This window comes from Kwoniella europaea, chromosome 1 (genome assembly GCF_036810445.1).
Source record: "Kwoniella europaea PYCC6329 chromosome 1, complete sequence".
In the NCBI taxonomy this organism is placed as follows: Eukaryota; Fungi; Basidiomycota; class Tremellomycetes; order Tremellales; family Cryptococcaceae; genus Kwoniella; species Kwoniella europaea.
The window spans coordinates 9,617,167-9,644,978 of NC_089487.1; the positions used below are offsets into that span (position 1 = coordinate 9,617,167).

The 27,812-nt window shown below is 44.7% G+C and overlaps 8 protein-coding genes across 8 annotated transcripts; 3 read left to right on the forward strand and 5 right to left on the reverse strand.

The window, feature by feature from the left end:
• Positions 1–135: 135 nt before the first annotated feature.
• On the forward strand, positions 136–2,920 carry V865_003670 (uncharacterized protein; the record flags this gene model as incomplete). Its single annotated transcript, XM_066227459.1, has 11 exons — positions 136–279; positions 334–509; positions 569–656; positions 714–954; positions 1,023–1,256; positions 1,314–1,471; positions 1,529–1,730; positions 1,790–2,301; positions 2,367–2,501; positions 2,568–2,756; positions 2,813–2,920. 11 exons carry the CDS (start codon positions 136–138, stop codon positions 2,918–2,920), a joined length of 2,187 nt encoding a protein of 728 aa, XP_066083556.1.
• A 111-nt stretch (positions 2,921–3,031) lies between these two features.
• On the reverse strand, positions 3,032–4,842 carry V865_003671 (uncharacterized protein; the record flags this gene model as incomplete). The annotated part of the gene is made up of 7 exons (XM_066227460.1): positions 3,032–3,348; positions 3,436–3,781; positions 3,866–4,080; positions 4,170–4,257; positions 4,323–4,354; positions 4,448–4,667; positions 4,750–4,842. 7 exons carry the CDS (start codon positions 4,840–4,842, stop codon positions 3,032–3,034), a joined length of 1,311 nt encoding a protein of 436 aa, XP_066083557.1.
• Positions 4,843–10,673: 5,831 nt separating this feature from the next.
• V865_003672 (uncharacterized protein) lies at positions 10,674–12,750 on the forward strand (the record flags this gene model as incomplete). Its single annotated transcript, XM_066227461.1, has 2 exons — positions 10,674–11,215; positions 11,277–12,750. The coding sequence occupies 2 exons, from the start codon at positions 10,674–10,676 to the stop codon at positions 12,748–12,750; spliced, it is 2,016 nt and encodes a 671-aa protein (XP_066083558.1).
• Positions 12,751–13,683: 933 nt separating this feature from the next.
• V865_003673 (uncharacterized protein) lies at positions 13,684–16,745 on the forward strand (the record flags this gene model as incomplete). Its single annotated transcript, XM_066227462.1, has 16 exons — positions 13,684–14,376; positions 14,546–14,667; positions 14,746–14,824; positions 14,889–14,967; positions 15,039–15,132; positions 15,202–15,230; positions 15,302–15,327; positions 15,396–15,459; positions 15,523–15,614; positions 15,701–15,876; positions 15,946–16,004; positions 16,070–16,227; positions 16,294–16,301; positions 16,366–16,444; positions 16,500–16,591; positions 16,679–16,745. The coding sequence occupies 16 exons, from the start codon at positions 13,684–13,686 to the stop codon at positions 16,743–16,745; spliced, it is 1,917 nt and encodes a 638-aa protein (XP_066083559.1).
• Positions 16,746–17,284: 539 nt separating this feature from the next.
• V865_003674 (uncharacterized protein) lies at positions 17,285–19,825 on the reverse strand (the record flags this gene model as incomplete). The annotated part of the gene is made up of 2 exons (XM_066227463.1): positions 17,285–19,113; positions 19,210–19,825. 2 exons carry the CDS (start codon positions 19,823–19,825, stop codon positions 17,285–17,287), a joined length of 2,445 nt encoding a protein of 814 aa, XP_066083560.1.
• A 414-nt stretch (positions 19,826–20,239) lies between these two features.
• On the reverse strand, positions 20,240–21,390 carry V865_003675 (uncharacterized protein; the record flags this gene model as incomplete). The annotated part of the gene is made up of 2 exons (XM_066227464.1): positions 20,240–21,049; positions 21,127–21,390. The coding sequence occupies 2 exons, from the start codon at positions 21,388–21,390 to the stop codon at positions 20,240–20,242; spliced, it is 1,074 nt and encodes a 357-aa protein (XP_066083561.1).
• A 1,923-nt stretch (positions 21,391–23,313) lies between these two features.
• On the reverse strand, positions 23,314–25,410 carry V865_003676 (uncharacterized protein; the record flags this gene model as incomplete). Its single annotated transcript, XM_066227465.1, has 10 exons — positions 23,314–23,478; positions 23,560–23,738; positions 23,818–23,938; positions 24,021–24,141; positions 24,255–24,407; positions 24,563–24,685; positions 24,836–24,869; positions 24,978–25,023; positions 25,138–25,216; positions 25,334–25,410. The coding sequence occupies 10 exons, from the start codon at positions 25,408–25,410 to the stop codon at positions 23,314–23,316; spliced, it is 1,098 nt and encodes a 365-aa protein (XP_066083562.1).
• A 475-nt stretch (positions 25,411–25,885) lies between these two features.
• On the reverse strand, positions 25,886–27,759 carry V865_003677 (uncharacterized protein; the record flags this gene model as incomplete). The annotated part of the gene is made up of 5 exons (XM_066227466.1): positions 25,886–25,960; positions 26,040–26,057; positions 26,136–26,359; positions 26,539–26,908; positions 27,019–27,759. 5 exons carry the CDS (start codon positions 27,757–27,759, stop codon positions 25,886–25,888), a joined length of 1,428 nt encoding a protein of 475 aa, XP_066083563.1.
• Positions 27,760–27,812: the final 53 nt, after the last annotated feature.

Sequence of the window (27,812 nt, forward strand, 5' to 3'; positions counted from 1 at the left end):
TTCCCACGGTCATCATCACGATAATTTCAGAATGGAGGTGCAAATGCCTCCTATAAAAGTTGAATTGTTGAATTTTGGATTGATCTCTGAACTATACATAGCGCTCTGAACGATATACAAGCTTAGTCAAGCAAGATGGGTAAAGCACAATACAAGAAGAAGACTCAAGGAAGGAGACATAACCCACTGAGAGTACCAGATGCCCATTTGGGTGGTGGAAAGGGCGATGGGAAGGCTGATCCAGCGAAAGAGAAACAGATGTTACCGATCCTCAACAAGGTGAGTGATTTGTGATGCGATACTGGGACAACTTGGCTGAAGATGGAAATACAGCTCAAATCACCAGAGTATGCGGACAGGACTTGGGCATGTGCAGCTATATGTAACCTGATACACAACGATGCAGCCACTAGACGATTATTTCAAAGTAGAAATGTCGTTGGTGAGCTCATTGAGCGATTGTCGGATAGCGTGGATGAGGTACTCGTAGAAGCTTCGGGAGCCTTGAGGTAAGTAAATTACCATTGATACGTCGATGTAAGGGCTTGATTTGATCCATGGTGTTTAGAAACTTGGCTATCGATGGTGGTCATGAGATCTGCAATGAAATGGCCAACAAGGGCATCATGTCTCATCTCACAGTCCTTATCGGCAAGGTGAGCTCATCTACCGACGTGAAACCCCTAAGCGACTTCATCTGACCTTCTTTGCAGATTTCCAACACCATCGACTCCATATCATCATCATCTCAACCCCAGAAACAGACCGACGAGCAATTCCAAAATCGAAAACATCTCCTTTCGCTAGCCGAGAATGTTATCTCCCTGTTATGGAGTTTGGCAGAAGCCAACCCTAAGACACTAGCAGCTGTCAATGCAGTGGGATGTGAAGGACTTTTGATCAAGGTTCTAGCTGGAAGGGCATCGCTTAGTATCGGTGTTACTCTTGCGGCTTGTACGTTGTTTGATTTATCGTCATTTGACTGATCTTATGGCTGAAGCTAATTTATGCTTCGTTCCCAGCGCAAGCGCTCTATTCGCTCACGCAGGATAATCCTCCGTTCCGAAAAGCTGTTGTCAACTATCCAAATGCCTTAGAAACCATAATCAGCGTTATTGAGGAGGACCATTTGCCCGTGGAAAGTAGTCAGAATGCCAAAGCTAGGAAAGGCAAAGGAAAGGATAAGCAGACAAACGGTGATGTAGAGCAGGAACTCCCAGATGGAGGAGCTCTTCTCAGAAGGGTTCTTGTTTCCGGTATGTCGTGCAAGCTTTGTCTCTCCTTGGCTGCTCTTTCGCTGATATCATGAGTAGGAGTGATAAGGAATTGTGTGCTGGTCGGATCAAGAACAGACGAGCGAGTCAACGTATCAGGTTTGACGAGCGGGACTATACTGCCTTTGGTGAATGGCTTGTTGGACGTCAATCTGGCACAGGTTGTCAATAGGGTCCAGGAGCTTGTACAGCAAGTAGTGAGCTACATGCGACATTTCGAAGAGACGCATCAGAAACTGACATCTGGAAATAAGCCCAAAGAAGGCATTCTCAACCTTGGGAAGGACCTGAAGACGGATCATCAATCCCCAGCTGAGGTGTCATTGGAACGGATCGAACGAAACCTGAGCACAGTAATCATCGCTTTGGAAGTGTTGACCACCATCTGTGCGGGATTGGAGGACGAGGACGAGGAACCAGTATTGAACAGTGCTGAGGCAATTGCTGAGCAGGAAGGTGAGTTGGGCCTCTAAAAAGGAGTGCGTTTCGTCGCTGATACCAGGTTGATCCGTCAGACGAGGACGAGGACATGGAAGAGATGCTCGCAGACGAAGACCTCATAGAGATGGGTAGAGATCCCTCTTTCGCCATAGAGGAAGACAGACATGCGCCTCCTGTCAATCCAGGCGCTACTCTCTCACACCTGCTCAACACATTGCAGTTGCCAGCTCGACTTACAGCTCTCTCACACCTCACTCCACTTTCATTCCCTCCTGCAAACAATCAGCCTTCACCACATCCACCAACAACTTCCGTCCTCTCGGTCCTCCATCTTCGTGCTTTGGAAGCTCTCAACAACCTTCTTCTCACTACTGCTGCTTCTCTGCCATCTAGGTCTGTTGCGGTATCTCCATTGGCGAATTCCGTTCCAATCCAACAAATATGGTTAGACATGTTCGCTCTCATCGGTACTCTTGGCTCCGAACCTGATGCCATGAAGCTGAAAGGTCAAGAGATGCGTGTGGAAGTTCTGGAGATGGCATTGGGCTGTATATGGGGAACAGTGAAAGTGGCTCCTAGCCAATTGGTAAGCTTTCTGCACCTCTCTGATGTCGACGCTGACCGACAAAGCTAATGATCGGTTTCACATAGGATTTACAAAGTAATAATATCCAAACCTTAATCGATTGCACCAGTGTTTTGAGATCAGATGTTGCGAAAGTGCGAGTGACTGAAGCTCTTTCTGCTCTTGCTGCCAGAGAAAATGTCTCGGTTGACGAGAACAAGGTGAGCTGAACTGATTTGCTCAATCGATAAATGGCATTTCATTTTGCTGACAACCGTCCGTGTCAGGTCATCGGCACTTGGCTCATACAAGTTCTCACGACTTCACCGTCTCTCTCTGCTGAGGTCCTCATTGCTATACTGAACGCCATCATTGACATCTACGCCGATGAAACTCGATCTTATGATTCCCCAGTCTTCGTACAGGGTGGATTCTTGACTCAGTTGAGCGGAACAGTAGCCAAGGTCAGAAGTGAAGTGAGTTCCTTGTCCTTTTCGTTCTTTGTGATACAGCTAATAGGAGATAATGATAGGTCAAGAAGATTGATAAGCGAAAAGATAGGCAACTCAGAACCCAAGGTGAAGAAGTTTACGAGAACTTGACAGCTTTCATCAAATATCGACGAAGTTTGCGTCAATAAGTCATACCTACCTTTGTATATAGCCCAATCATATAGCTAACAGTATTGATACCATGCATGCACTGATGATTTATCAGCCTATCTATGGTCCTCTTGTGCCGTAATTGTGATTTACTTCTTTTTACCACCTTTGCGTTTTCTCGCTTTGCCTTCATCAGGAGTGACCACTCCACCTGTCATCCAGCTATCATCCTCTTCTATCAGCGTCGTACCATTACTATTGCCATTGCTTTCCAGTTCCACTTCCTTCTTTGCAGCTTCAATCTCAGTAGCCTTGACTTCTGCTCTCGCTTTCATAGCCACCTCCGAAGCAGCTTCGATAGTCTCATCTAAGCGTTTCTTGTCTTCTTCTTCGGTAGGTGCGTCAGACCATGCCCAAAGATCCTTGAGTTCGCCTCGCACCACAGCAAGAAGTAATGGACCTAAAGCTATATCCAAAAGGGCCTTTGTCAACTTTAAACTCTCCAAGGGAAGGACTAAACTTAGAATTGGGGTAAAGGGGAACGACAACTCACTACAAGCAGGAGACAAATATAGCAAAGCAGGTTGAGCCGCTCTAAAAGTATGCATAACCACCATGGTTGTTGCCAAACCCACCACATAGCTTACCATCCCCGTATAGAAGTACGGTTTTGAGAATCTACTTCTGGTTGTAACTTCCTCCTGAGGATGAGATTTGGCGTATCGATGTAAGTCGAATCGCAGACATAAAGCTATGACTAGACCTGGTACAACTATATCACCTAATCCCAACATTGCGAAATCTTTAGGATGGCCAAAAGGTGATGATTTGGGAGAGAGGATCTTGATGGGTGCATCTATTGATTTGGCTACTGTGACCATGACTGGAGTAGCGAATACCTATAAACATAAAATGTTATATCAGTATAGCACAGTTGGAAAATTGGACATCGAAATATTAGGAGAGTTGAATGATGTACTTACCCAGAAGATATCATAGATCAACAAAACGCCTAGTAATACGAAAGCAGTCAAGAATGAATCTAGCTTTAGTAATGCTAACGTCGCTGTTGACAGACTCAGAGCAAGGATGTTGGATAGGATGTAAGGTCGGCCGAGGGGGATGTAAAGAAGGGATAGAGCGATGGATATTGGGACGAGTATCATAGATGGGAGTGTGGTTGGGAGATGAAAGACCTCTGATTGAGATTATGCCTATGTTAGCATACTCCTAGCGATGTTCATAGATGATCTATTGTAGCTTCCATTGGAAGAGCATGGAACTCACGTCGAATACCGGCTGAGATTCTTATATGATACGTCGTAGGTTTGCGACCCAACGCACGGAGTGACCATATGGCAATCGACGAGAAGGTCTACACGTCAAAAGCAAGTTCAGCACAGCCCTTGTTTCATGATCATTAGGTGATGACAAGCTTACAGAGTGCATAGCGAACATGCCAGCTCCCGTGACTGATCAACCATTTCGTACATCAGCAAGGTGGTCCCCTCGTTCATATTGTAACTAAGAAACTAAGAGAATACTGATGCTGGTAGTCCACTTACAGTAGAAGCCCAGTATAGTATTTATCCATTCTTTCCCGACATATTTCAGAATGAGAAATAACCCCAGGAGAGCTATCGAACCAAATACAGGGAAAAGGAGTGAATCCGTCCAAGTGAGTGTTTCTTCTATCACCTCTTCTTCTTCTTCTTCGTCTTCTTCTCCATCTGATAGTTGAGTCTTGCGAGATACTTTTCGTTTGCGTATGGTCTCTTCAGGTGTCTGAGTACGGTCTTCATAAGTATCCGACCATTCTCGACATCGTCGTGGGGTAATGAAAGGGTGCAAGGGAAGTACAACTCACTTTAAGCGATTTGAATGACCCTAAAGCTATGGGTATCACTGCTTGTAATCCCAAGGAAAGGTATGAGCCTATCAGCTCTGCATCTTGAGGCATCTCTATGCTCGTTGACTTTGCTGCTTGATGATCAGATGGCCAGTATTTGTAACTGAGAAAGGAAGAAGTGGTAAAATCAGACCGTTTTCGCGAATTGGGATCATTTCGGTGAGCGCGCCGTGTCATGATATGGTGGATCCGATCAAGGAGAAGTTGAAATGTGGCGGCGAAGTCGGACAGGTGGCACGTCATCAGCAATTTATCATCAACTTGCTGTTCACAAAGGACAGGCTTCGCAGGACGGGCCAACCACTTGAAAGAAGACATCGGGACATGTTCCGAGCGAACACACATGAGGATGAAGCTCTGATGATGCTCCTGATGGCGAGCTTTTCGCAGGAGATCATAGTTGAATTGGGTCTACAGTATACTCCGCTAGTCCACACAATTGTAGAAGTAGTCAAATGAACGTCCAATTCGTCAATCATATGTTGTCCTAATCACTTGGGGCTCAAAAGAGTCTGATTTGTCATACAACTTACTACTGACCGTCGTGCCTTTCCCTTCCAGCCCTAGACTTTACACTGAGAGTTACTGAATTCAAATGAACAAAGAGGCTACTCCGTCAAACAACTCGGGCCCTACATACATACCCAGAAGGCGCAGGACGGTCCTGGCTTGTGAATCTTGTAGAAACAATCATGTCAAGTGTGTGAGGGACGAAGGTCAAGAGTGAGTGTGCCACTATATGCGGAAGGGTAATCCTCCTGATTCTTATGCTTATGACTGACGCCTCCCGACAGAAGCTGTAAGAGATGCATCGATACAGCAAATGAATGCACTTTCAATCCCAAACATTCATGGCAGACTTCCACTCTGAGAAGGAACCAAGAACTCCCTGACCCACTTGGATTCACATCTTCCACCACGTCTGCTGCTTCATCAACAATCGTGCCCTCTGCCTCTTCACAGAACATGTACGCAACGGACTCAGCAGACCATGTGCAACTATCTCATGCTCACGCTCAGCGAGACCCCATTTATTCCTTTCAGACTACCAGGCCTGACGTACTTCCAGTACGGGAGGTAGCTCAAGAGTGGCGACCTAGCACCCCCGCATCTGAAGGCACACAACTTGATGGCTCATATCCATTTGTGACCCAGTCGCATCTATGGATCTATGTTGTTCCGCACCCAGACGAATCAGCTTCTACAACATTCTCATCGAATGACGAGCCCTCCCAAACAAGCGTATCAGACCCGTGGGCTGAAGATGATGAACGCATGTTTGAGGACATCCATAAAGATATCTTTGGGGAAATCGATGATCAGCCTGACAATTCCATATTCAGATAGTCAGTCACTCTAGTGGCCAACCGGTAAGGGAGATTGCAGAGGAAAGTGTGTTTTGAGAGAAGGATACATGTTAAATATGACTCTATCGCATTTTTGATTGGATACCTGTATAACGAACAGTCGCCTCTTCTTTGGTTTAGACAGGGCCAGTCGAATGATATGTACTGTAGATGATATATGTGTGATGTCATTCCTATGCTCTTGGGAAGAGCTGTCGATTTTTCTGAAAAAACAGTTCGAGGAAGGAGAGAACAATTATAAGATTTAAGACTACCGTAACAAAATCTCTGATGATGCAGTCTCTCGGTGATAATTCACGGAACTGCAATCTCGTCATTCAAAATAACACTACTACTGTACCATCGAGCGATGAAATGATCATCGGTCCAACACTTGTCCCGATAGCATTCATCCTTCGATTTCGCGTATACCTTGAACAACCTGAAGGATACGATGATCATTTGGCTATCCATTGATGATCACGACAAGTAGGTCATTGGACTGAGCATCGACCCAAAGCCCCTGCTACGACCGTTGTATGTACAGTATCGTATCTCATCCACAGGCACATCATCTTTATAGCCGAGATCCCTTCCATGAGCTTATGATGTACTGCAATAGTCCCTCGTACCTTTTTTTCGCCTCTTTGTCACTCCCTCCTCCGTCCCTCCTTTACTCGTATTTGAATTTAAGACAGAGGCGGAGATAGGACCTTAATTTTAGATGTCCACCGATACCATCTTGCGCCGTGGCTATTGGCGCAGAAGCTCGCCGTCTGTGAGTGGGCAAAGCCGTGCGGCACTCATACTCATACTTCATTCCAAGCATTTCGGAGATCTTGTCTGTATACAATTCGAGCTAGGCATGTCACCTGTCCTCACAAGTACAAACGTTTTCTTCTCTGTGCCTGACGGTGCAGTATCTTAAATCATCTGAAATTAAGAATAAGATGTGGCTTTTTCTTTGATCGGGCATGATCTCTATTGCATACTTGCGGCATTCATGGAGCTAACGGCAGACTACTACATCACTTGATTTGTGCTTCAAGTCACTCTATCTTCACACAAACGACCTAAGGTATACGGCGTACGGTGTACCTCGTAACCTCCAAGCTGATGATCCTCTCCGTGATATAAAGTCTAGAATCATGTTTATCGTATATCATCTCGTCATTGAAGATCTACATCCAGTAATATTTGTAAGAATTGGACGGGAATTCCGGATTGTGCCTAACAAAATCCTTGGACTTCCTCCACTTGCCCTACGCTAAGTTACTTTTCCGATACATCCCTAAAATGCGTCCCGAGAGCTGCTAGCTGTGGCAATCGATATGAATAGTTGGAAGACTGTCACCCCAGAACGATAGTGCATAGAAAGAGTCTGGACAAAATTTAGTTTCCAACTATTCACTGTATCTGTTTAGGGCTATATGTGTTACGACTGGGGTTCCGAAATATGCTTGTTTGGCTAGCTAGTCTGCTAGCGGGCGGGTGCCGAAGTTGAGCCGAAGACTGTGTCCCTAGCTTGGTATAAATATCTATTGTGGCAGTACAGTTGTACCTCCGAATCGAGCAAGTCACCAAGACATTGAGAAATGATGAGTGTGGGAAGCTGATGACTAGTCAACCAGACTAGACGCAGAGCGGGAGAGAGAGGAAGAGTCCAGACTAGCCACGCCAATGCAGTGGGTTTAAGGCCGGTCTACTGATCATACTTTACCTCTTGTTCCCGACAACGAAAGAAGACAAGGAGGAAATTGATGACTTTGCATTGGGTGCAAGTTCAGGCCGGGAGTCTGACGACCAAGGTGTCTCAATACACCTTGTGCCACTCGCGATTCAGCTCTTCATCAGAGGAGGCTAGCGACAAGATCACTGGCGTCATCACATGCAGGTCTAGACTCTTCGGAAAGTGTTGGAGATGAAGTGGCTGGTATGGATACGAGATCTGGAGTGAACGAAGTGGGACACACGAATACTTGTCAAGACGATGGTCAATTGCGTCTTGTGACCACATATCCAGCGACGTTGACGGGTGACGGATGTCAACTTGCATATGAATGTCGACGCCTCATTATCATCAGCTGTTTCATGTTTCAAGTCATTCCCAACATATGGATCATATAAGATATGTTTGATCAACGTCGGTGGCGAACTAAGGTACAAACATATATGCATTGATGTTCTTTCTGAAACGAAGCCGCACAAGCCATCCACTTCATCTCCTTTTGCCGATTATCTTTGTCGTGATCAGATTAGTAGTCTCCGTTTCATCCCAAACCATGATGAGGTCCACTCGGATCAAGGATGAAAACAAAAATGATATACCTCGGTGGTACGGAGAAGAGGCAGGTCGGAATTGATGAGACCCCCTCGTTTCATCTTTTTGCTTTTCGAAACGAGACGACGCTAGTACACGCCACGCAATGATCGTTGTTCTGGAATCTCACTTGCTTACCATACCAGTACGCTGCTTTTGCTTTAAGCTTGCCGTTCGCAGACAGAGGTAGAGGTAGGACGAGATCCTTGACGACCAACATAATGTCCGTTTCAAGACCATCAATTGAGCACAAGCCCCTTCTACCGAATAGTCCCGTCCCGATGCAATGGTAAGACCTTGCGATCGAAAGGTATTTGTGCATGATAAAGGAGGGTAGTAAGTCCAATAATTGAAGAAGACTGATTGAATGGGATGGGTGATGGTGAAAAAGGGGTATCTGATATCAACCAACCTTGTATGCGTGGTGTCTGTGGATGTATGTATGTATGTTGTATATCTACGTGTGATACCCCTAACGGCAAAGGAGGATTTTTACAATGTTTTTCGATTTCGAGAGATTCGAGATTGTCCCTGAGTGCCTTGTTTGTCTGCATCTTCAATCCTCTGATAAAGTGCCTTGGATTTCACTGTGTTCTGGCCCATATACCCATATCCCACGCGAAGCAATACCATACTGGTTCATTCCGATACGGGTTTTTCTATACGAGCAGCATATCGGAGAGGCGTAAACGTAGCACGTAACGTGTACCTTGAACAGAAACCAAAGCATATAACCCCCAACCCCCTCATATCATTGGTTCTTTTTGGTCATAGGATATCTTTCTTTTCTTTCTTTCCACGTTACAAGAAGTCAGCAGCACTTCGTCCTCCTTCCCACCCGCCAACCGACACCCTGACTTACCTTTACTGCTTTTTCGTTTTCCAATTTTCCCTTTCTTTGGTTTGTTTTTAGATCAGGTTTCATTTCAAACAATCTACCGAGAGAATTACTGTATGATCGTACAGTGTAGCTCAGTCAGGTCCCCCCCTTTTTTTCCCCTGTCAAACTATATACTACAGGTATATCATCAACACATCAATCATCATCATCATCCATCATCCTTCATCCTTCATCTACCATCAATTCATAGCACCCCCATCCTCATCCTCATCCGTTCTCCTGTATATCCTATATACATATCTATCCCATTTCTGTTCCTCAAACAAATTCCAAAACCTGTACCTCTTACCGCTCTTTTGAAGACACCCACACCGCTCGGACCAATACAGCACATATCTGACATTCACTTTCAGTCTCACCCACTCGAGGCACGAAACATCAAAAAGTGGAGATACCCATCCTGCTATCGGTACTCGTACTCTTCGTAAACAGGTGAGTCAGTCAACATGCCTCGTTCCCTCACTGCGCTGGACTCTTCCTACTGTTGTGATCTCTACCAGCTCGTTGGTAAAGACATCTTCATCTACCCATTTGCATTTACTCGTTCTCTCCGCTTTCATACCATTCGTGCCTGTCGCCTTCTATCTTCTCCTCCATTGTTCGCCGCTCGTCTCCATAGATGCTCGGGACATCATCACTCGCTCTTCCTTTGAGTCGTATTGGTCGATAGCTCGGCTTCAATTCTACCATATTCATACCCATTCATCTGGGTCTCATTACCTCCGGAATCAGGTATGGAACAGAGGGCGAAGCTGACTCATCGACAAACTCCCCTACAGCATCTCCGCTCTTTGGTCGACCCAACAATCTGAGTCAGCTACTACTCCAAGAGCAGTACAGTCGTTATTGTGCATCGTGAGTTGCTCAGTTTACGAGAGCGGGAGATCCTGCTTTATCCGTTGTTGCAATCCTTCTTTCGTTCTCACCCGATCTCTGACGGTTTCCATTCCCGTTCTTGCCGTGCTCTGTTTTCAATCACTCCGCTGTTCAATGGTCTAGACTGTGTTCGCTGACCATCACACTCTGATCATTGTGATGATCAGATAGGAACGTGGGATCCTCAGTAACTACGTCGATCAGCTTATCAGACTAGTCTGCAAGCTGTTTATCGTCAATATATCCCTGCATCCCTTTCGTCTTGTCTTCCCAGTTGCTGTTTACAACAAGTGAAGATCCGAAATTCTAAGCCTCTTCAGACCAATTGGATCTTTTCATGTCGGCGTCTTTAACGACATCTGCTCCGTTGAGCCTTCCTCCTTCTTCCAGCCGACCTTACGACGTCCATCATTCTTCTCATCCCCACCATCATCACGAGATGAGTTTCGCCAATACTGATGATAGATCATACGGTGCCGCGGGATATTACCCTCGTGCACCTGGATCAGCTCATGGACCACCACCTCCAACTGCAGGAGGTCAAAGTCAACATGGTTCTTCACCTGAACAGCGACTTCACTCTTCTGGTGGATACAAGACTACTCCCGCACCACACGAATCTCCTTCTCAGCCTGTTTATCCAAACGATATTGGTGCTCCACCAGGTTCATCCCATGGTTACCCTCCTCAACCAATCACTCCCCTCAGCGGTCAGGCCTATCCACCTCCACAACCACCTTCAGGTGGATATTACGGTATAACCCAAACTCCCCAATCAGATCCCTCACAGCCCCCAACTCAACAACATATCCCATCTCCTCCACCAAGTAGCAACGGTAGACCCTCAAGCGCAAACTTCACACCGGATGGTATACCCATAGTCCCAGTTGGAGTATCAGGTGGGAAAATGTTCAGATGTAGAGGATATGGAGATTGCGATAAGGTGTTCACCCGGAGTGAGCATTTGGCGAGGCATGTTCGGTGAGTCGAAATCATCCACAGCCACCATATTTCGGCGTGTGCTGATCATGATATGTTCCAGAAAACATACTGGTGAAAGACCCTTCCCATGCCATTGCGGTAAAGCCTTCTCCCGTCTCGACAATCTTCGACAACACGCCGCTACCGTTCACGCTGATCAATCAGCACTGAATGAAGCGATGCTGTCTTCGCTAGCCCCTGTTCACGCTGCTCTTTCACAACGGGCCAATAGGGACCAAAGGAAACGAGGAGAGGTAGTGGAAGTGCCCAAGAACGCTGTGGAGAGACCTCGACATGCGGAATATAGAGCTCAGAAAGGGTCTCCAACTTCTGCTGCTGCCGCTGGACAACATCAACAACCTCCTGATTCCCCTTACGCTCAGTATCCTCCAGAATCCCAATGGAATGTCGCTCCCCCACCACATGCCCGACCTCGTACTTCAGGCTACGAATACCCACCATATGGCGCTGAAGGACCTCCCGTTTTAGAAGATGCTGGACCATCTCGCCGACCTGCTTCATCCGCTGGCTATGGGTATCAACAACCGGCCTACTATGATCAATCAGCTCGTCCACCAACGGCACCTGGCACAGCATCATCATCCGATTCCATGAGCCAATTACCCTACCCTTACCGACCAATGTCATCCCAAGGCCGGGATCTACCTGTGCCTAGTCATTATGCCGAATCTGAACCTCCTTCCACCGCTCATGGACCACCTCAATCTCCTATGTACTCGAATGTACCCCAAGCACAATGGTCTTCGCCTCCACCTCCTCATTCCGCTTATCCTCCTCAAGATACTAGCGCTTACCCACCTAACACTGCTGAAGGTTACGCATACCCCCCTCCACCTCATCAGCACGGCTCGTACCCTCCACGAGAAGAGGTATACAATTACCCACCTAACTGGACTCCTCAACCTCAGTATAGCAATGTACCACCCCCACCGCCAACTGCCGGTGGTTATCCTCCGACATACAATCAACAACCTCCTGAATCGCCATTCCAGTACAACGCGCCTGGTCCTCAGGATGCGGCTTACCCACCATCGTCGTACGGGTACGATACGAGAAAGCGAAGAGTCGAGGATGAAAGTGGAGATTCCGAATTGAGGAAACACCATAGACCAAATGATGATCAAGGACAAGGTCAACCTCAAAATTTGAATGCCGCACTGGAGGGACAAAGGGATCCATCATGGTTACCACCTACGACCGAGAGACGATCTTCTCTAGCGATCTCAGCATTGTTGGGATCGCCTCAACAACCATCGAGATCACGTCCTGCTACGGCTGGAGGAGCGAATGAAGGGTATGATCATGCTCAGGCTGCATACCAGGCCAGTCAAGCTTTCAGTCAACCACCGCAACCTGAAGCCAGTCAGAGTTTACCACCTACTCCGACAGTAGGTATGAACGGCGTCAGAAGATCGAAAGATGATTTAGCAGTTCAGGGAACATCGACAACGACAACGGAAGATGGACAAAGTATGGAACAGAAAGCTAAAGCGTTATTGGGACAAGGTAGATAGATTGCGTTGAACGGAGTTTTAGTTGGTTGTGAGAATGGTTGGATTTGATTTGATTTGATTTTTATTTTATTTTATTTATTCATGTATGATACCCAAATTTTGATTTTGATATACCCCGATAGTGATGAAACAACAAGGCATACACGTACACGATCAGTATATATTATAAATTATATAACTTCACATATAACATTAGGTTGTTTGGTTAAATAGTTAAATGGTTAAATGGTTAAATGGTTATATAAAAGGTTGATAGTAGAGAAGTGATAGTGAATGAGAGATGTTATTGTAGTTGATCTACACTTTACGTTGGAGACTGTGAGAGTGACGATAAGATTACAAACTGTAGCCAAAAGGTACCTGATCTGACTCAACTCTCTTCCAGTTTCGGTTGGGATTTTCGATCGTGACTCGGTCGGTTCCTGAGCAGTTTTTTTACGTGTCAAACCGGTACAATAGGTAACTTGATGGTATCGCTCTCTCGCTGATCATACTGGGCAATTCACGCACATACATGAGAGGGTGAGTTTGAGGTTGATTGCTGATCCAGAGAGTCTTTTGTCAGACTAGAACTGACAATGTAGCATCAGGCCAGGCATGACACACGCATGGTGGTCGATCTCCGATTGATTTGATGGTACCTTTCTCATACATTGTTACATGCTAACAGGCTAAACAATGCACTGACCACGACCACTCACTCAAGCCAGGTAACCTCATTGTTGTCGTTCACCACACCTCTGCTGATTCCATACTCAACTGACTCATACATATCCATGTACAAATATCACGCTGACTCATATAACACACCTCCTGCTCACCCTCACAGCCAACAGATCCCTTGCCACTGCCCACTGTAAGTCTCTTCTCCTATTCCCACCTTGTACTATATAATATACGTGAATACTTAACTGACATTATCATCCTATCACCATGTCACTTAAGAAACCTGTTCCCTCTGAGATACCATTACCTTCCACACCTCCTCCAGCCTATAAGGCACTCTCCGAATCTTCACCCAACACTCATCCTACATCAGAACCACCTACCGAGAAAGGAAACACTTTCCCAGATTATCATCCAACCAGACCTTATGAACCCGTTCCGATACTCATTGCAGAGAAAGTAAAGAACAGACCCATATCCAAATCGAAGAAACAGGAAGAAGAGGTATTTGAGTATCCCCCACCGCCTCCTCCACCTAGAATTTTTGATTGGGCTGAACTGTCCAAATCGAAACCGAAACGGACACCTTCACCTAGACTATCAACACCCGAGACCACCAACTTCGAACCGTCACCTTCAGCTTCTACTTCTACAACGAAATCGAATAAACTAAAGAAGAAGAAATCTCGGCACCGATTACCTCCTGGAGTGAAGTTTGAAGAAGAGGAAACCGCTACCATCCACCAGAAGAACGAACCTGAACCGATTCCTAGACCTAATAAAGAACAAGAGATTACCCAAGTAACTCCTACACCACCACCACCACCACCGCCACCCCTCTGGACGGACTACAACTTACCGTGGTACGTGAAACGAACAAAGATGGCCGCTCCACCTAGAATGCTCATCCTCTCCGGAGGAGGGTACGAGGCTTTCGTAGCTATGCCTCCGTCTTATGAGGTCAGTAGTTTTTGTGTATATCTTAGTTCAAAAGGAATAAGTGCTGATGAGATAATTATAACTTTCTTCTTGCTCCTTCTTCACATTCATACTCTGCCTCTCAACTGATCCGATAATCTGCTGTAATCAACTGATCTTTCGACTTACTGTGATCGTATGGAATCCGCAGAAAGCAGTTGCCCTCGCCATTGAGAAGTTCAACATCCCCAATACTCACATGATCAGACTATCATGTAAAGCTTCAGACATGCAGTGGATAGGTGGATACGCAGGCTCAGAGGATATCTTTATGTGAGCCAAATCCTTTGATTCTCAGCCAGAACATGATACAGTTGAAGATATCGTGCTGACTAGGAGGCCACGTGATAGTGCCGATAATGATTCCTTTCATTATGCCTGTGCAGGTAAACACGTTGCTCGTCTCGGGGTACATGTTTACGATAAAAATGTAAGCTGATCGTGCCTCGAAGAATGGCCGATAAGCAGCTGATAGAACATTATTTATGGTTTAGGCAAAACCTGGTCCAGCACCAGCCGCACCAGCTGCCAGTGGCGGAGCTGGCGGAGAGAAGAAAGAAGAGAAGAAAGAGGGTAAGTCTTCACGACCCGCTATATTAGTGCGTACATAGGCTGACATCGTTATAACCCACTTGCTCGCACAGCCAAACCTCCGGCTCCGCCTCCCACTGCCGATCAAAGTTTGACCTGTCAAACTACTGCTGGTAAAAATGTTACTCTTGCTGCCAAAGTTACTGGGTGAGTTCTTCAAGCGATTTCGTTCTTTCGATATCGTCAGCTCACTCCGATCGGCTGTATTTCATACAGAGAATTGGCCAAAGGTATCCCAGCTGGAAGTGAGTGATCCCAAATGTTATTTTACGTTTTACCCTTCAGAAGACATTTGCTGAGATACGCTTAAAACCAGATTATCTCGGTACCTTGTCAATCGAGGTGAGCCAAAAACACTTTTCTTCTTATGGTCGTATTACAGCTTACAATGGCTGATATACTCAATGAAGGACAAGACTTGGAAACAAACCTTCGTAGGAAATCAACTTGGTCCCAATGAAGTCATGACCAAATGTAAGTGCTCCCATACTCGCCGGTAAGTTCTTTCTCATTGGCCTTGCTGATGGTGCCTACCAGACGTCGTTCACGATAAGAACACCGCTCGATTACTTTTCAGACCCCGGTCGGCAAGACCAAGTATTGAATTTCTTCATCCTGAAGAGAAAAGTGTGGGTTCATTATCATTATCAGCCTTTTCTGCTTCATATGACTTGCTGAGCTGCCTGATGCGATTTACCTACACCTATATACACAGCTCGAAGTGTCCCTTTCCATCGCAGATTGGACGGTCACATCTGCTTACCCAATGACTTCCTTACTTCCCGATGGCGCCAGACAAAAGCTCAGATGGTTCTTGAAAGTTCAACCGGGAGGTATCGTCGAAGATATGTTGACTGGAACTCAGTCTAATGGATTATTCATGGAGATGATGTAATTCAGCTTCCATTTCATGCTTGGATACGAGACAACGATAGCTGACCAGGTATATGTCGTTCATAGTCCAAGTGTCAAAGCTAAACCTGATAAAGAGCTTGATCCAGATGCACCTCTAATTCCAGGTAAATCTGCTTTTCTTCTGGTCTATCTGCAAGACTACAAGCTGATATATCTACTGGGAGCTTAGCATGGCCCGATATCCGATCTTCCAATGCATGGTGTTTACCTCAAACTATATTCATACCTCACATAGATAGGATCTTGACTGCTCTGGGATTACCGGTAGAAAGTAGAACGGCGATGATCACCTCTTGGCTACCCGGTCTCACAAGGCATAAGAACATTGTGAGTGTTCCATAGCCCTGTGAGGTGATTCTTGGTCTGTTTGCTGATATATTGCCCTTGTTGTAGGCTTATAGGTCAGTTTTTAACATTGTCGCCCTTGTTCCGATGAAATAGCTGATCGGATTTACGTGCACATAGAATCCTCAACCGAAGTCAACTTGATCCTTCATCCACTTTAACTATCATTCCCCCACCTTCAGTGATGTTGAGAATCTTCGTAAGTATTATGCTCATCAAATATGACTTCTTATTTGACTGATGAACATTCGTAGGTCCTGTTCAAGGGTATACCTGACTCCGAATTGAAAGATTGGGAGAACGCAGGCGTCTTACATGCCGAGATGGGACTAGATTGGCGTGACTCGTAAGTTTAAGCTTACTCTTCTCGCCTATCAATCATCACGACCGGAGCATTGATCTGATCTGTTGTCTGGTGCTGTATATGTTGCAGGGTGGGCTGGACACCTGATTTGGCGGATGACAGTCTTTTTAGGGTCATTGAATATGGTGCTATGTGAGTTGAGTATTGAGCCTCTCAGTCCAGTGGAAGGTAATCGTTGTTGATCGATCTCTGGGGTGGCATTGCAGGGAAGTCTTCGAATAAGAAAATCATCAAGGAGTTTTCGGGTTCATAAAAAGAAAGGAATGGTAACGGGTAAGGAGAATTAACAGAAGTCAGAGATTTCGAGTTAATTGGAGATATACACGTAGAGATGAAGTAGAACGTTTAGAAGTAGCGATAGCGAAACTTTCAGAGTACCTTATAGTTGTAGAATATGTCAGATCCAAGGAGTTGAAATGCATTTGTGTATCTTGTACAGTCCAGGATCCCGATTCTCATCAATAAGTTTATCTAGACTTGAGGTCAAATATGTGGATACGAGTACTGTAGATACGAAGTGCCATGAACACCTACAGCAACTTTGCTGATACAATGCATAGTACACATGATCTATACATAATCCCGGAAAAAGATGCCTTGAGATCCCATATGCTACAAGTCCGAATTCAAATCCAAATACACCGATTGTCCTACGAGCTAGTGTCCCTATACCCATCACTCACTACCAAACCCTTCCCAACCCCAGATCTTCCTCCCCAATTCATGTCCGCATCCCTTGTTATGTACACCATTCATTCCCCCTCGTCCATCTACTCTCTCACCTTCTGCGCCCCTTCTTGCGGGTCCCTCACAATCAGGAACCGTACAAAGCACACAGGGTGGCATAACATCATATCCGTTTGACTGACTTTGATTATCCAAGTACAATTGCGAATCTGCTATAGCCTGTTTATAAATATCTAGATATTCCCTGTGTATCGTTTCTGAAGGTTCAATCTCAACCAGACCAGCCGTCAAGTCATTAGGTCCCGGTATACCTTGTTCATCTTCATTAAGATTTTCAGAAGCGGAGGGGAATCGGAATAGTCTGATGTCTAATGGCGGTTTACTATACTGTTTGTTGACACCACTTGACGACGATATCGACGCTCTTCTTTTCGATTTCGATACATGTCCATTCCCCTGTTTCGTACCACTACTGTTGGTGGATGACGAAGATGTACTTGGTTTATCGTTTGATTCTTTCAATTCTTGTATTCTCCATTCATCCGCTTTCTTCCTCGCTCTCTCATATTTATCTGCAATATGAATCGCCCAACCTAAAACCTTGTTCAAACCATCTTTCCAACCTCTATGGAACTCTTCTTCCCATTCTAAAACTTTCGCACTCGAAACACCCGAGGCTTCGCCACCTATCGATACGCTCTTGAGGGTAGGTAGGGGAGGTAAGACCATATACAACTTATCAGGTGGTGGAATATCAATTTGCGATACTGAGCCAGTTGCGATCGTCGATGAAGAAGCACCAGCTCGTCTACTTCTATCACGTAGAGAGAAAGTCGATTGAGCCGCTGATCTATGACCTCTTCTTGATCTCGCCAATTCAATCTGTCTTTGTTGTTCCTCCATTCTCTCCCTCCTTCTAATCTCATCTAAGACCTCTGCACTTAACGAATCCTCTTGCGTTGAATTTGGATTAGCCAAACGTTCTTGTTCAGCCGCCAATCTCTGTGCTCTTACACGAGCAGCCTCAGCTTCGGCAAATCTCGTACGTTGTTCCAACTCCCACTGAGCTATCTGTCGTTCCCTCTCTTTCCCCCTAGCCAATCCAGCAGAAACGATCAGCCCTCCAAGATCATTACACAGTTCAGGCCCTTTGTCCCTAGCAGTAAATCCAAACAAGTTCACTCGGTCCAATACTAGATGTTCCAACCTCGAGTATGTCCGAAGTAAAGTAGTGAGATTGGTATCGATCCGAACGTTCGTAGTGGATATATCCAAATAATTCAAATTGGGGAACAACCGCTTATGCGTATTGATACCTCTTGGAGGAGCGATCAGAACTCTAAGTAAATCTCGTGAGGGTACACGTAATCTAAGATGAGTGAGGTTTTCTGCGATAGGTGATAAGGCGAATTTAGATATACAGTTGATATCGAAGAATACAATTGGTTGGGCGAAAGTTTTAGGTTTTGTTATACCCAATTTCTCGTTGAGGAATGGATTACCAAAAGGTCCATGACCAGTGTACGATTTGGAAGTACCGATGTCCATTGGATTTTCAGATGCCGATGAGATTGAGGTAGGAGGTGTGGATCGACCGGAATCATCTTGGTCTGAATCTGAACCGCTACCAGTCGCAGTGGTATTGGCCAGTGAGAGGTCGGCGAGAGATCCTTCTAACGATGTGGATTTGGAATTCGCAGCTGTGGGAGGGACGGTCGAACGGGGTGGTAAGTCCTGAACGATCGAGAGGTGGGTGAAGGAAGGGAGGGAAGGCCATTTCTTGGTGAGTGTCTCGATGGCTGTGTCGAAGTATGAGCCTGATAAAGAAGGAAAGAAGTCAGCAAAGATATATCTGAAATACAAGGTGAATCTGTCCATCTGACAGATTGAGAAGATTGCTTTGAAAAACTCACCAGCCAGAAATTGATAATAACTAGCCTGTTCGACATACGGTCTGAATCTCATTTCCAACCTCCTCAATTCCATCCTAGGTTGATCGAACATTTCTTCCAAATGATCAGGCGAGAAGTTCGTACCGATATTTAACATTATCGTATTTAATCCTCTTTCAGGTGAGATACATCTCAAGATGTTATTCAGTATATCTACATCACCTTTCCATGATTTGAGAGTAAATGATTTGATACCTCCCGAACGAGTTATCTTTCTACTCCCACTCTTATCCACATCCGCGTCCGAGCGAGCGTTCTCCTGATCGTCATTGATAGATTTGAGTTTCCTCCAAAGGGGCCATAATTGCCTTGCGTTGTATACTATCAGATGTTCGAATAGGTGTCTGATAGATATGGGATAATTGGGGAATACCCTCGTTAGAGATAGACTGGTTATCTGCCGGTGGGAAGGAGGGACGAGGGAGAGGAGGTGATCGATGAGTTCAGGTGGGAGTTGAAGTATGAGTGGAAGGGGTTGTTGGTCCTGGGATGAGATACCTTGATCTTCTTCTTCTGTTTGGGATGATATGGGATTACGAGAGGAAGAAGAAGAACAAGGTAAAGTATATACAGACATCTTGATAGATGGATGGTTGTACGAGGAAGAAAGAGGATAATATGGGATGAGAGATGTTCACTGTAGATTGAAAAGCAGTCACAGTCACTCCACCATGACTGAAAATCGGTTAAATTGAATCAATCAATGCAATCCATCAATTGGGTGGCAAATGCAAAACAGCACATCTCATTTACAGTACGAGCATAAGCATATTAAAACACTCATGCAGTTTAGGTGTGTGTAGAGATGAACCATTGCATGTCAGTGCAGACAAACAGGTGAAAATTCTGAAAACGATTCATTCGTAAAATTCGTTAAAGTATCCAATACTGTATGTATCAAGAACAATTGTATATGAAATGCAGGATATATGAAATATAACAGCTGGTGTAACTCTTCGAGAGAAGCTATATGTAATCTAAGTGATTCTTGTTATATCTCCCTTCTCATCCTCTCTCTTCCCCTCTCATTCTGCTTCTGCTGATTCGACCAAGCAGCCATCACCAATTCTTCCGCACACATCATCCCTTGTTGCTGATGCTGTTGAGGAACATTCGGAATCATTGTTGAATTCCCACTTCCATTGTTGGATCCACCTGGAGATTGGATGATACAATCATCATCATCCAATCCTAATTCACTCTCGCTGGATACCAAACTAGGCGTATCAATCTCTAATATATCTCTCGTTAAAGAGGTAAATCCAAATCCACAACTATCTCCTTTTACCACTTCCTCCACTTCCTCCTGCTCCTCCTCTCCTTCCTGATCTGCCGGATGTTCATTCTGATCATCACTGACTAATTTCAGGAGATTTGCCAAAGTCGCCGATATAGATTTATATCCCTCAAATTCAGGATGTCTGTCATGATCCACCGGAGAATGATGACCATCATTCAGTTGTCGAAGTTGAGGACACATCATGGCGAACATCTGTCTGCGGCGATCCATACATTCTTCCCAATCTTCTTTTTCCCTCGCCTCGTGTTCGTCGGCTTCACCATCTTCAGAACACGTTTCAGTCGGTGGAGGAGTATTCAAGAAATAAGAATCCGCACTGGTATCCTCACTTTCATCTTCATCGTCATCAAGGTAAGAGTTGGAATCCGATAAGAAACAATCTCTAGATAAGGAGAGACATCTGGATCCACGTTCGGGTAATACGCATTCACGCTCCGCTACACTGGGAGGTTCGAGCGGTGTTCGGTCGTACTCTTCGTGAGAGTAGGTGTCGTGCGTGGACTAAAAGGTGAAGAATACTGAGATCAGTATTTGATCTATTCAAATATCAGTTCCCTATAGAGGAGAAGATTACTCACTGTAACGGCACATCCATTCATCTCTTGCCATCTAACGCACTTTGTTCTCTTCCACCCATCCCCGTTCGCACTAGTACACGAAGAGAAGGACGTCGATCTGGATCCACTAGGTGTAGGTGCAGCACTGTCATCTGCATAAGGAGTGATGGAAGGTGATCGGGAAGGAGAGAGACATGATCTGAGTTTCGGTTTGGTCTTGGGTGTAGGGGAAGGTATCTGTTGGGGAACGAAGGGGTTGACGAATGTCATTTGGATGGTTGTCATTTTGGTTGTTGGGTATGAAGGATAAACTGATTATGATTAATGTAATGATGATATGTGGGGTTTATAAAATTGATATAGTTTCGTTCGTTGGAGTGAATAAGTTTTGATTCGAGGGATCTAGAAGGAAACTAAACCAAATACTCGATTCACCACTCCAATTTACGGTTTATAATTGATATATTGGTGATTCAATCGATGAATCTAACAGAAATGATTTGGATTGGATTGTCGAAGATCGACTTGAGCGAGGTTAATGACTGATATTGATCTTCATCTTGATGGATAAATCGTCAAAGAACGTTGTGGGTGTTCAAAGGGTTAAAGGGTGATTGAAAGATAAGAGTTGTTGAACTAGTCGTAGTTGATGTTGGACAAACGTGTGATTTGATTCAAAGGTAAAGGAAGAGGTACTAGCGATCGACTAAGCGATAATTGATGTGTTAGTCTTTATAGTATTGCCTGTGGGTATCTAGCAGTGGCAACAAAGCTGTGAAATAGAACATACTCACTCGAAGAAACCAGTCCTTGATCGATGGACTATAATCAGTTGATCTAGCTATCTGCGTTTATACCAAGACGGATAACGGTTATATATCTGCAGTGTGCTGTCGGTGTAATTCGGTTTGATGGTTGATGATTAGTTCAAAGGAAGGGAAAAGGGTGTTTATACGGATTGATGTGTGAGAATGATGGGATGCGTTGATTGATCGACAGAATAAAAGAGTAAAAGAGTAACAGGTGATAAGGGAGTTTCGATTGAAGTGAGGTATTTTATTATAGGTGTTGGATTGAGTATGAATATAACAATTTGGTTCGAGGGGATATTGAGTGGTCGATAAAGTTGGATCTCGTTGAGTGAATAGGTTTTGTTTTATCTTTATGATCCAAGCTAGTCGAACTGCTTTTGCCTTTAGTTGACTTTGACGATTGTATCTTGTTTCTAATTCAGCAGCTTTTCTCTTCCTCCTGTTGCTATTGTCGTTGTGTATTGGAGAGGCGTTCTTCAAGTTGGCGTTCGGCACAGACCTTGTTTGTTTTGTCAAAGACCCAAAGATGGAAGATGAAACAATTAACAATCTAATGTTTCTTGCTTTCCTCTACCTTGTCACACCAATGGATGAACTAGCTTAATTATACTGCTGTTAAAGTTCTTAACGGTTGTTGTTGTATTTGAGGGATTTATTTACCGGATCGTCCGAATAATATCGATACGAGTCCTTGTAACCGTCTATGAGGATGATTTACACAGCGAGATGGCAGATAGCGTAGGTGAAGGCACAAAAAGAACACCCGAAGGCGGACTTCTTCTCCTTAGTATTGAAGACTGCGTTGATGGGGTGGGTTGTTGATGGGAAGGAAAGAGGAATGGAAAAGAGAAAAGAGAGTTTTGTATAATGAATCCGACCAACAGACTAGCCAACTGCCTCCCTCCTCTGCAACCACAGAGCGCAGTGCACAACGTCAGAGCAACAGAGCAGCAACAACAGAGGATATAAAAAAAAGGTACAGGACTCAATTCCCATTTCATATTACCGATATTCCCCAATCGAGTAATAAACCAGTTTCGCCACTAGATGGCAAGCGGCGATTTCTACCGAGTACCATCATAACGCGTCAACAGTAGCAGCTGTAATGTTCTCATCATAACATTTCTATTCTCTGATTTCCCTTCGTGCCAAGTCAGGTGATTTACTATTTATGTTTCTATTCACTTTACCAACTATCCCGTCCGTGGCTTCACACGGGATGAACCGAATGTGTGTGTATTTGGGCATACATAATACATTTCATAACACATATATCGTATTGTCGGTGATCTACAGGATCTACCGAATACGTGATTTTCATGTACTGTATCTTCCCCCAATCAATGATGTGGGGTAATCCGATTAATACCTATGACTATGGATTCAAATATACTTGTTACTGCTTGCCCATGGCATCTTTGATCTTCAGACAACATTCCAACAGTTGTAACTCCTCATCACCACCTTCACATAATCCCTTGTCACATTCTGCTATGGCCATCGTCGCTAGACTCTTCGGTAAGGCCGGTATGGTAGGTAATGGAATGAGAGCGTCGTGTATCTACGATATCACATCAGTATTTGATTCGACGCAATAGGAAGTCCTTCCAAGTTGAACTTCATCCTTTATCTTTGCACTCACCTGTTCTAAGACCTGTCCAGCACTCCAACCTTCCCTTCCAACTCTCCTCACAGCCTTTCGCACACCTTCGAAACCATCTTGACCCAAGGTCAGATCGATCCCTTGTTCACTATCGACTCCCATCACGCTCAGGAGATGCGTGATGAGATCATCAGGTACCACTCCGGATATTTCGTGGACTACATCATTCGTATATCATACATCAGTATTGTCCATATCCATCAACCGTTATGAGATCCGATTTGTTGTTTTACTCACTTGACAAAGCCGTTATAGGCGTAGGAGGTTCAGTCGCACCATGTAATCTCTGTGCAGTCTGTAGATACGTTATGGCTTTTCGTAAATCCCCACCCGCCAGTTCCAGTATGAGTGGTAATACCTATACAGTCCAACGAGTGGACACCATCAGTATCCCCTAAAATATCTTTACAGTGTTATGCTATATGAAGACGACAGCTCACCCCGTCTTCAGCTTGCACACCTTCATTCTCAGCTATCATCTCTATTCTAGCTTGAGTGCTGGATTGGGCAAGAGGTCGGAATCGGAATTTACTACATCTTGAAGCGAGGGGTTCGATTATTCTATCATCGGGGAAAAGAGTCGAAGAGGTCAGCATATGAAGATAGTTGACATCTTCGTGTATCAGATTGAAGTGGGATGAATTCGATTTTCGAGGACAAACTTCCCAACTCACCTTGTCACATAATTACACACCAGACAGAACCTCGTGATTCTCGAATACGTTTCCATTATTCTTCTCAGAGCCGATTGAGCATCCTGAGTCATCGAGTCGGCTTCGTCCAGAATGATAAGTTTGTAAGGTGGAGAAGGGTATGTCTTGCCGTCACTACGATTGAAAAGTCATTGATCAGCTCGGATGGAGTCCCCATCTCTGCTTGTCTAGGATCGAGTCGCAAAAGACGATAATAGCCAGATGAGTTTTATATCTGTCCGGTTTCCACCACTGTGAAGTGAAAGATGAGAATGGAAGGTATGACTCACGATGATTTACCAACATGTCTTGGAGTTTCTCTAGCAAACGTCTTGATCTTCTCCCTCACTACTGAAATACCTCTTTCGTCCGATGCGTTCAGTTCCAGTACTCTCGCTCGGAAGAGATCAGGGCTGTGCCGTTGAAATTTAAGAAAGCGTAGAATCGGGTATAGGTGGAATGAACAAGGAAGAAGGGGTGACTTGATAGATCAGCACATGAAAAAGACAAGGCAAGAGAAAGGGAAGATGAGATGAGGATGTGATGAAGTGAGCTTCACTTACCCGTAAAGTTGTCTTGCAAGTGCTAAGATCGTACCTACAAATGAAGGATTAGCCCCTTCACTACCTCTGAGAGGGATTCATATCGCACAACACAGTAACGTATGATGGGATCAATGAACCAAAGGAAGGAACATTCACTCACTTGTTTTCCCCGTACCAGGTGGACCATAGAATAACATATGAGGTAGCTATCGTCCCATCATCCGATTGATCAGTAAGATTTCAGAGTAAATCCTTTGAGTATCGCAATACTCTTCTGTTGGAGTATTATTGGTTGTAAGATAGCCTCAAACTCAACTCACATTGGTAGAAGCTAAAGCTTTCCTCAATACAGCTACTGTATGTTCCTGTGAAGACACATCGTCTATCGTCTTTGGTCGGCTGGTAGTCGGCGATAGTACACAGTGTCAGATGGAGTACGATACAGATGAGTCATGCCAAGTACCCAACGATGGGGATCAAGGTAGGCTCGATTTCCAAACTCGAACTCGAACTCACTATTTCTCTACCCATGGTTGATGTTTTGGATCTACAGCTAATGCACCACCTACAGGTCTCGGTGCGAAGGTAGTCATATTGCTAGTAGATGAACAGTCTGAAGGTGTTATGTTGGATGGTATATAGTACGACCAGATGAAGGAGGAAGAGTGAAATTGATAATCTCAACGATCGAAGTCATTTTCATATCATGTCATGCCAAGTCGCGTCAACTCATTCATGTCAAGCGCGTCATACAAGTATCACAGTGCTTTCAAACTACATTACATTTTACAACCTAGAAGGTGTACAAGAAGCTTAGATGGTGCATGCATAGTTGGGAAAGATAGAGAAAGATGCATCGTTCATCATGAAGAAGAGATCAGTCACTTCGATGGAAGGAGGTTGGAGTGGATAGATACTATATAAGGGGAAAAGTACAAGTGCAAGAAGAGGGAGAGAGGGATAAAGTGAGAGAACAACATTGAGACAAGTGGCTGTACAGAATTATACAATAGAATCTGTACAACTGGGATTGTACAAATGAACGTGAGAAGGAGTGAGCCCAAGGAGTCATCTGAACTCGAACGTGCTGCTACTTCTTTGAGGTACATGGGATAGAAATAATTCTTGGAAAGGTTCTTGGTTCTTCAGATCAAAAGTATGAACAAACAAAATATCAGCAAATTTGCATTCTCAATGAAATAACATGTTCAATGTTACTTACAAGAGAATGGAAATAGTACTGATATCACACCCACCAAAGTCGAAATCAACCATCAGTACAACTCATCCACACTAAAGAATAGACTGATTCACTCACCCCTCGAATCGTAGCTTCCCCTCTTACAGGGACATCCCTCAACCTACTTGAACTTTCCCTTCTCCTAGTTCCATCAGGTCTGACATTCGCTTGACTTGATCCCCGTCTAATGATGATGGGTGCAGGTGGACCAAAGGGCGTTTTAGGTGTGGAGGGAGAAGTAGGGCTAGAAGGTTCGATAGGTGCGGAAGGGGGTGATAGATCCACTAATGCGTAGTAGAAGCCTATAACGATAACGTGGGAAAGGATAAAATTGTCAGTCATGCATCATATGAAGACGAATTGGTATCGTAATAGAAATAAAAACTTGAAAAGGTCTTGCATCATAGATCTGAAACAGATCAAAGCGAAAGCCAAAGCAAAAAGATTGGATAGTAAAGTTGAATGTACCAAGTGAACTCACCAGCAAAACTCGCTCCACTGATATCCCTAACTTTATGATCCGGCACCAAAAATTTCTCTTTAATTCTCAAAAACACAAAATCCCTTTCCCTCGACCTAATTTCACCCATTGATTTATCAGGTAACGGATCCCTAAAGTACAATTCGGGTTTAAGGAGGTCCATTCTCGTCGAGGGTCTTCTAAATTGTTCGAACCGTCCCCAATGTCTCATATCGTCATGTTCCGTCGCACCGTACCTTGAACCAGTGATGAATCCATATTTGTTGCCAATGATCTCACCGTCGAAATATGTTGTGAGATGTGGGTACGAATCGGTAAGATGGGAGATGGATAGATAGCCTGATACGCTAGATTCGGCAAAATTGACGTCCTGTGGATATGAATTACAATAGATATCAGCGGCATGATGACGCAACACGTGGAAGGCTACATTTTTGGATGCATTCTTAGAGACTGAGGTGAGTAAAAGAGATAACTTACAACAAACTGGATCTCAACCTCATATGCACTCCTCCCACTCGTCTGGGTACCTTTAAATATACTTCCAGGGTACAAAGCCCCTCGGCCGATGGAAGGTACTCTCGCTCTCGTCAGATCCAACAGAGGATTAGGTGGTGTTTCATCCTCTTGTACATTGATCGAAGTGGTACATTCGGGTGTAGGTGGGATGGAGGGCTCCGTCCTGATGGGTTTGAGGGTAGTTTTCCAAGGTCTGGGATGATGTGTTGGAAGAGATCTTGAGAAATTGTCTAATCGATTTCGAGGAGGTGTACTACTTTCTTCTTCACATCTCCTCGTAGATGAATCAGAAGGGGTAGATTCCCTCGATGAGTCTTCTTGGGTATCATTCGAAATTGTACTTTCCGATCTTTCGTTCAGATCTATCCCTCTCAATCCCAATCCCAATCCTAATCCTAAACTTGATCCTAGATCTACTCCTTGATCGATACTCGAACTGTTAAGTTTATCTTGCTCCAGGTCCAGTTCGGATGTGTCTACCTCGACGACGGCAGTGCCGATCCTCCTAGCATTCACACATCTACCGCAAATCCTCTCTATCGGATCACTCAGAACCACTATCCCTTCGTTCATACTTGTATTGGTCGATGATCCACTAATCAAATTCCCATTCCCACATATAGAACATTTAATGACCCCCTGCGATAATGACAAGGGGTTGGTTGGAGGCAGGGAAATGGAAGGTGTTGATTCGGTTGGCATATTGTTGGATTGTCATATGTACGGGCGGGTGAGAAGGGTTTAATCAGATAAGA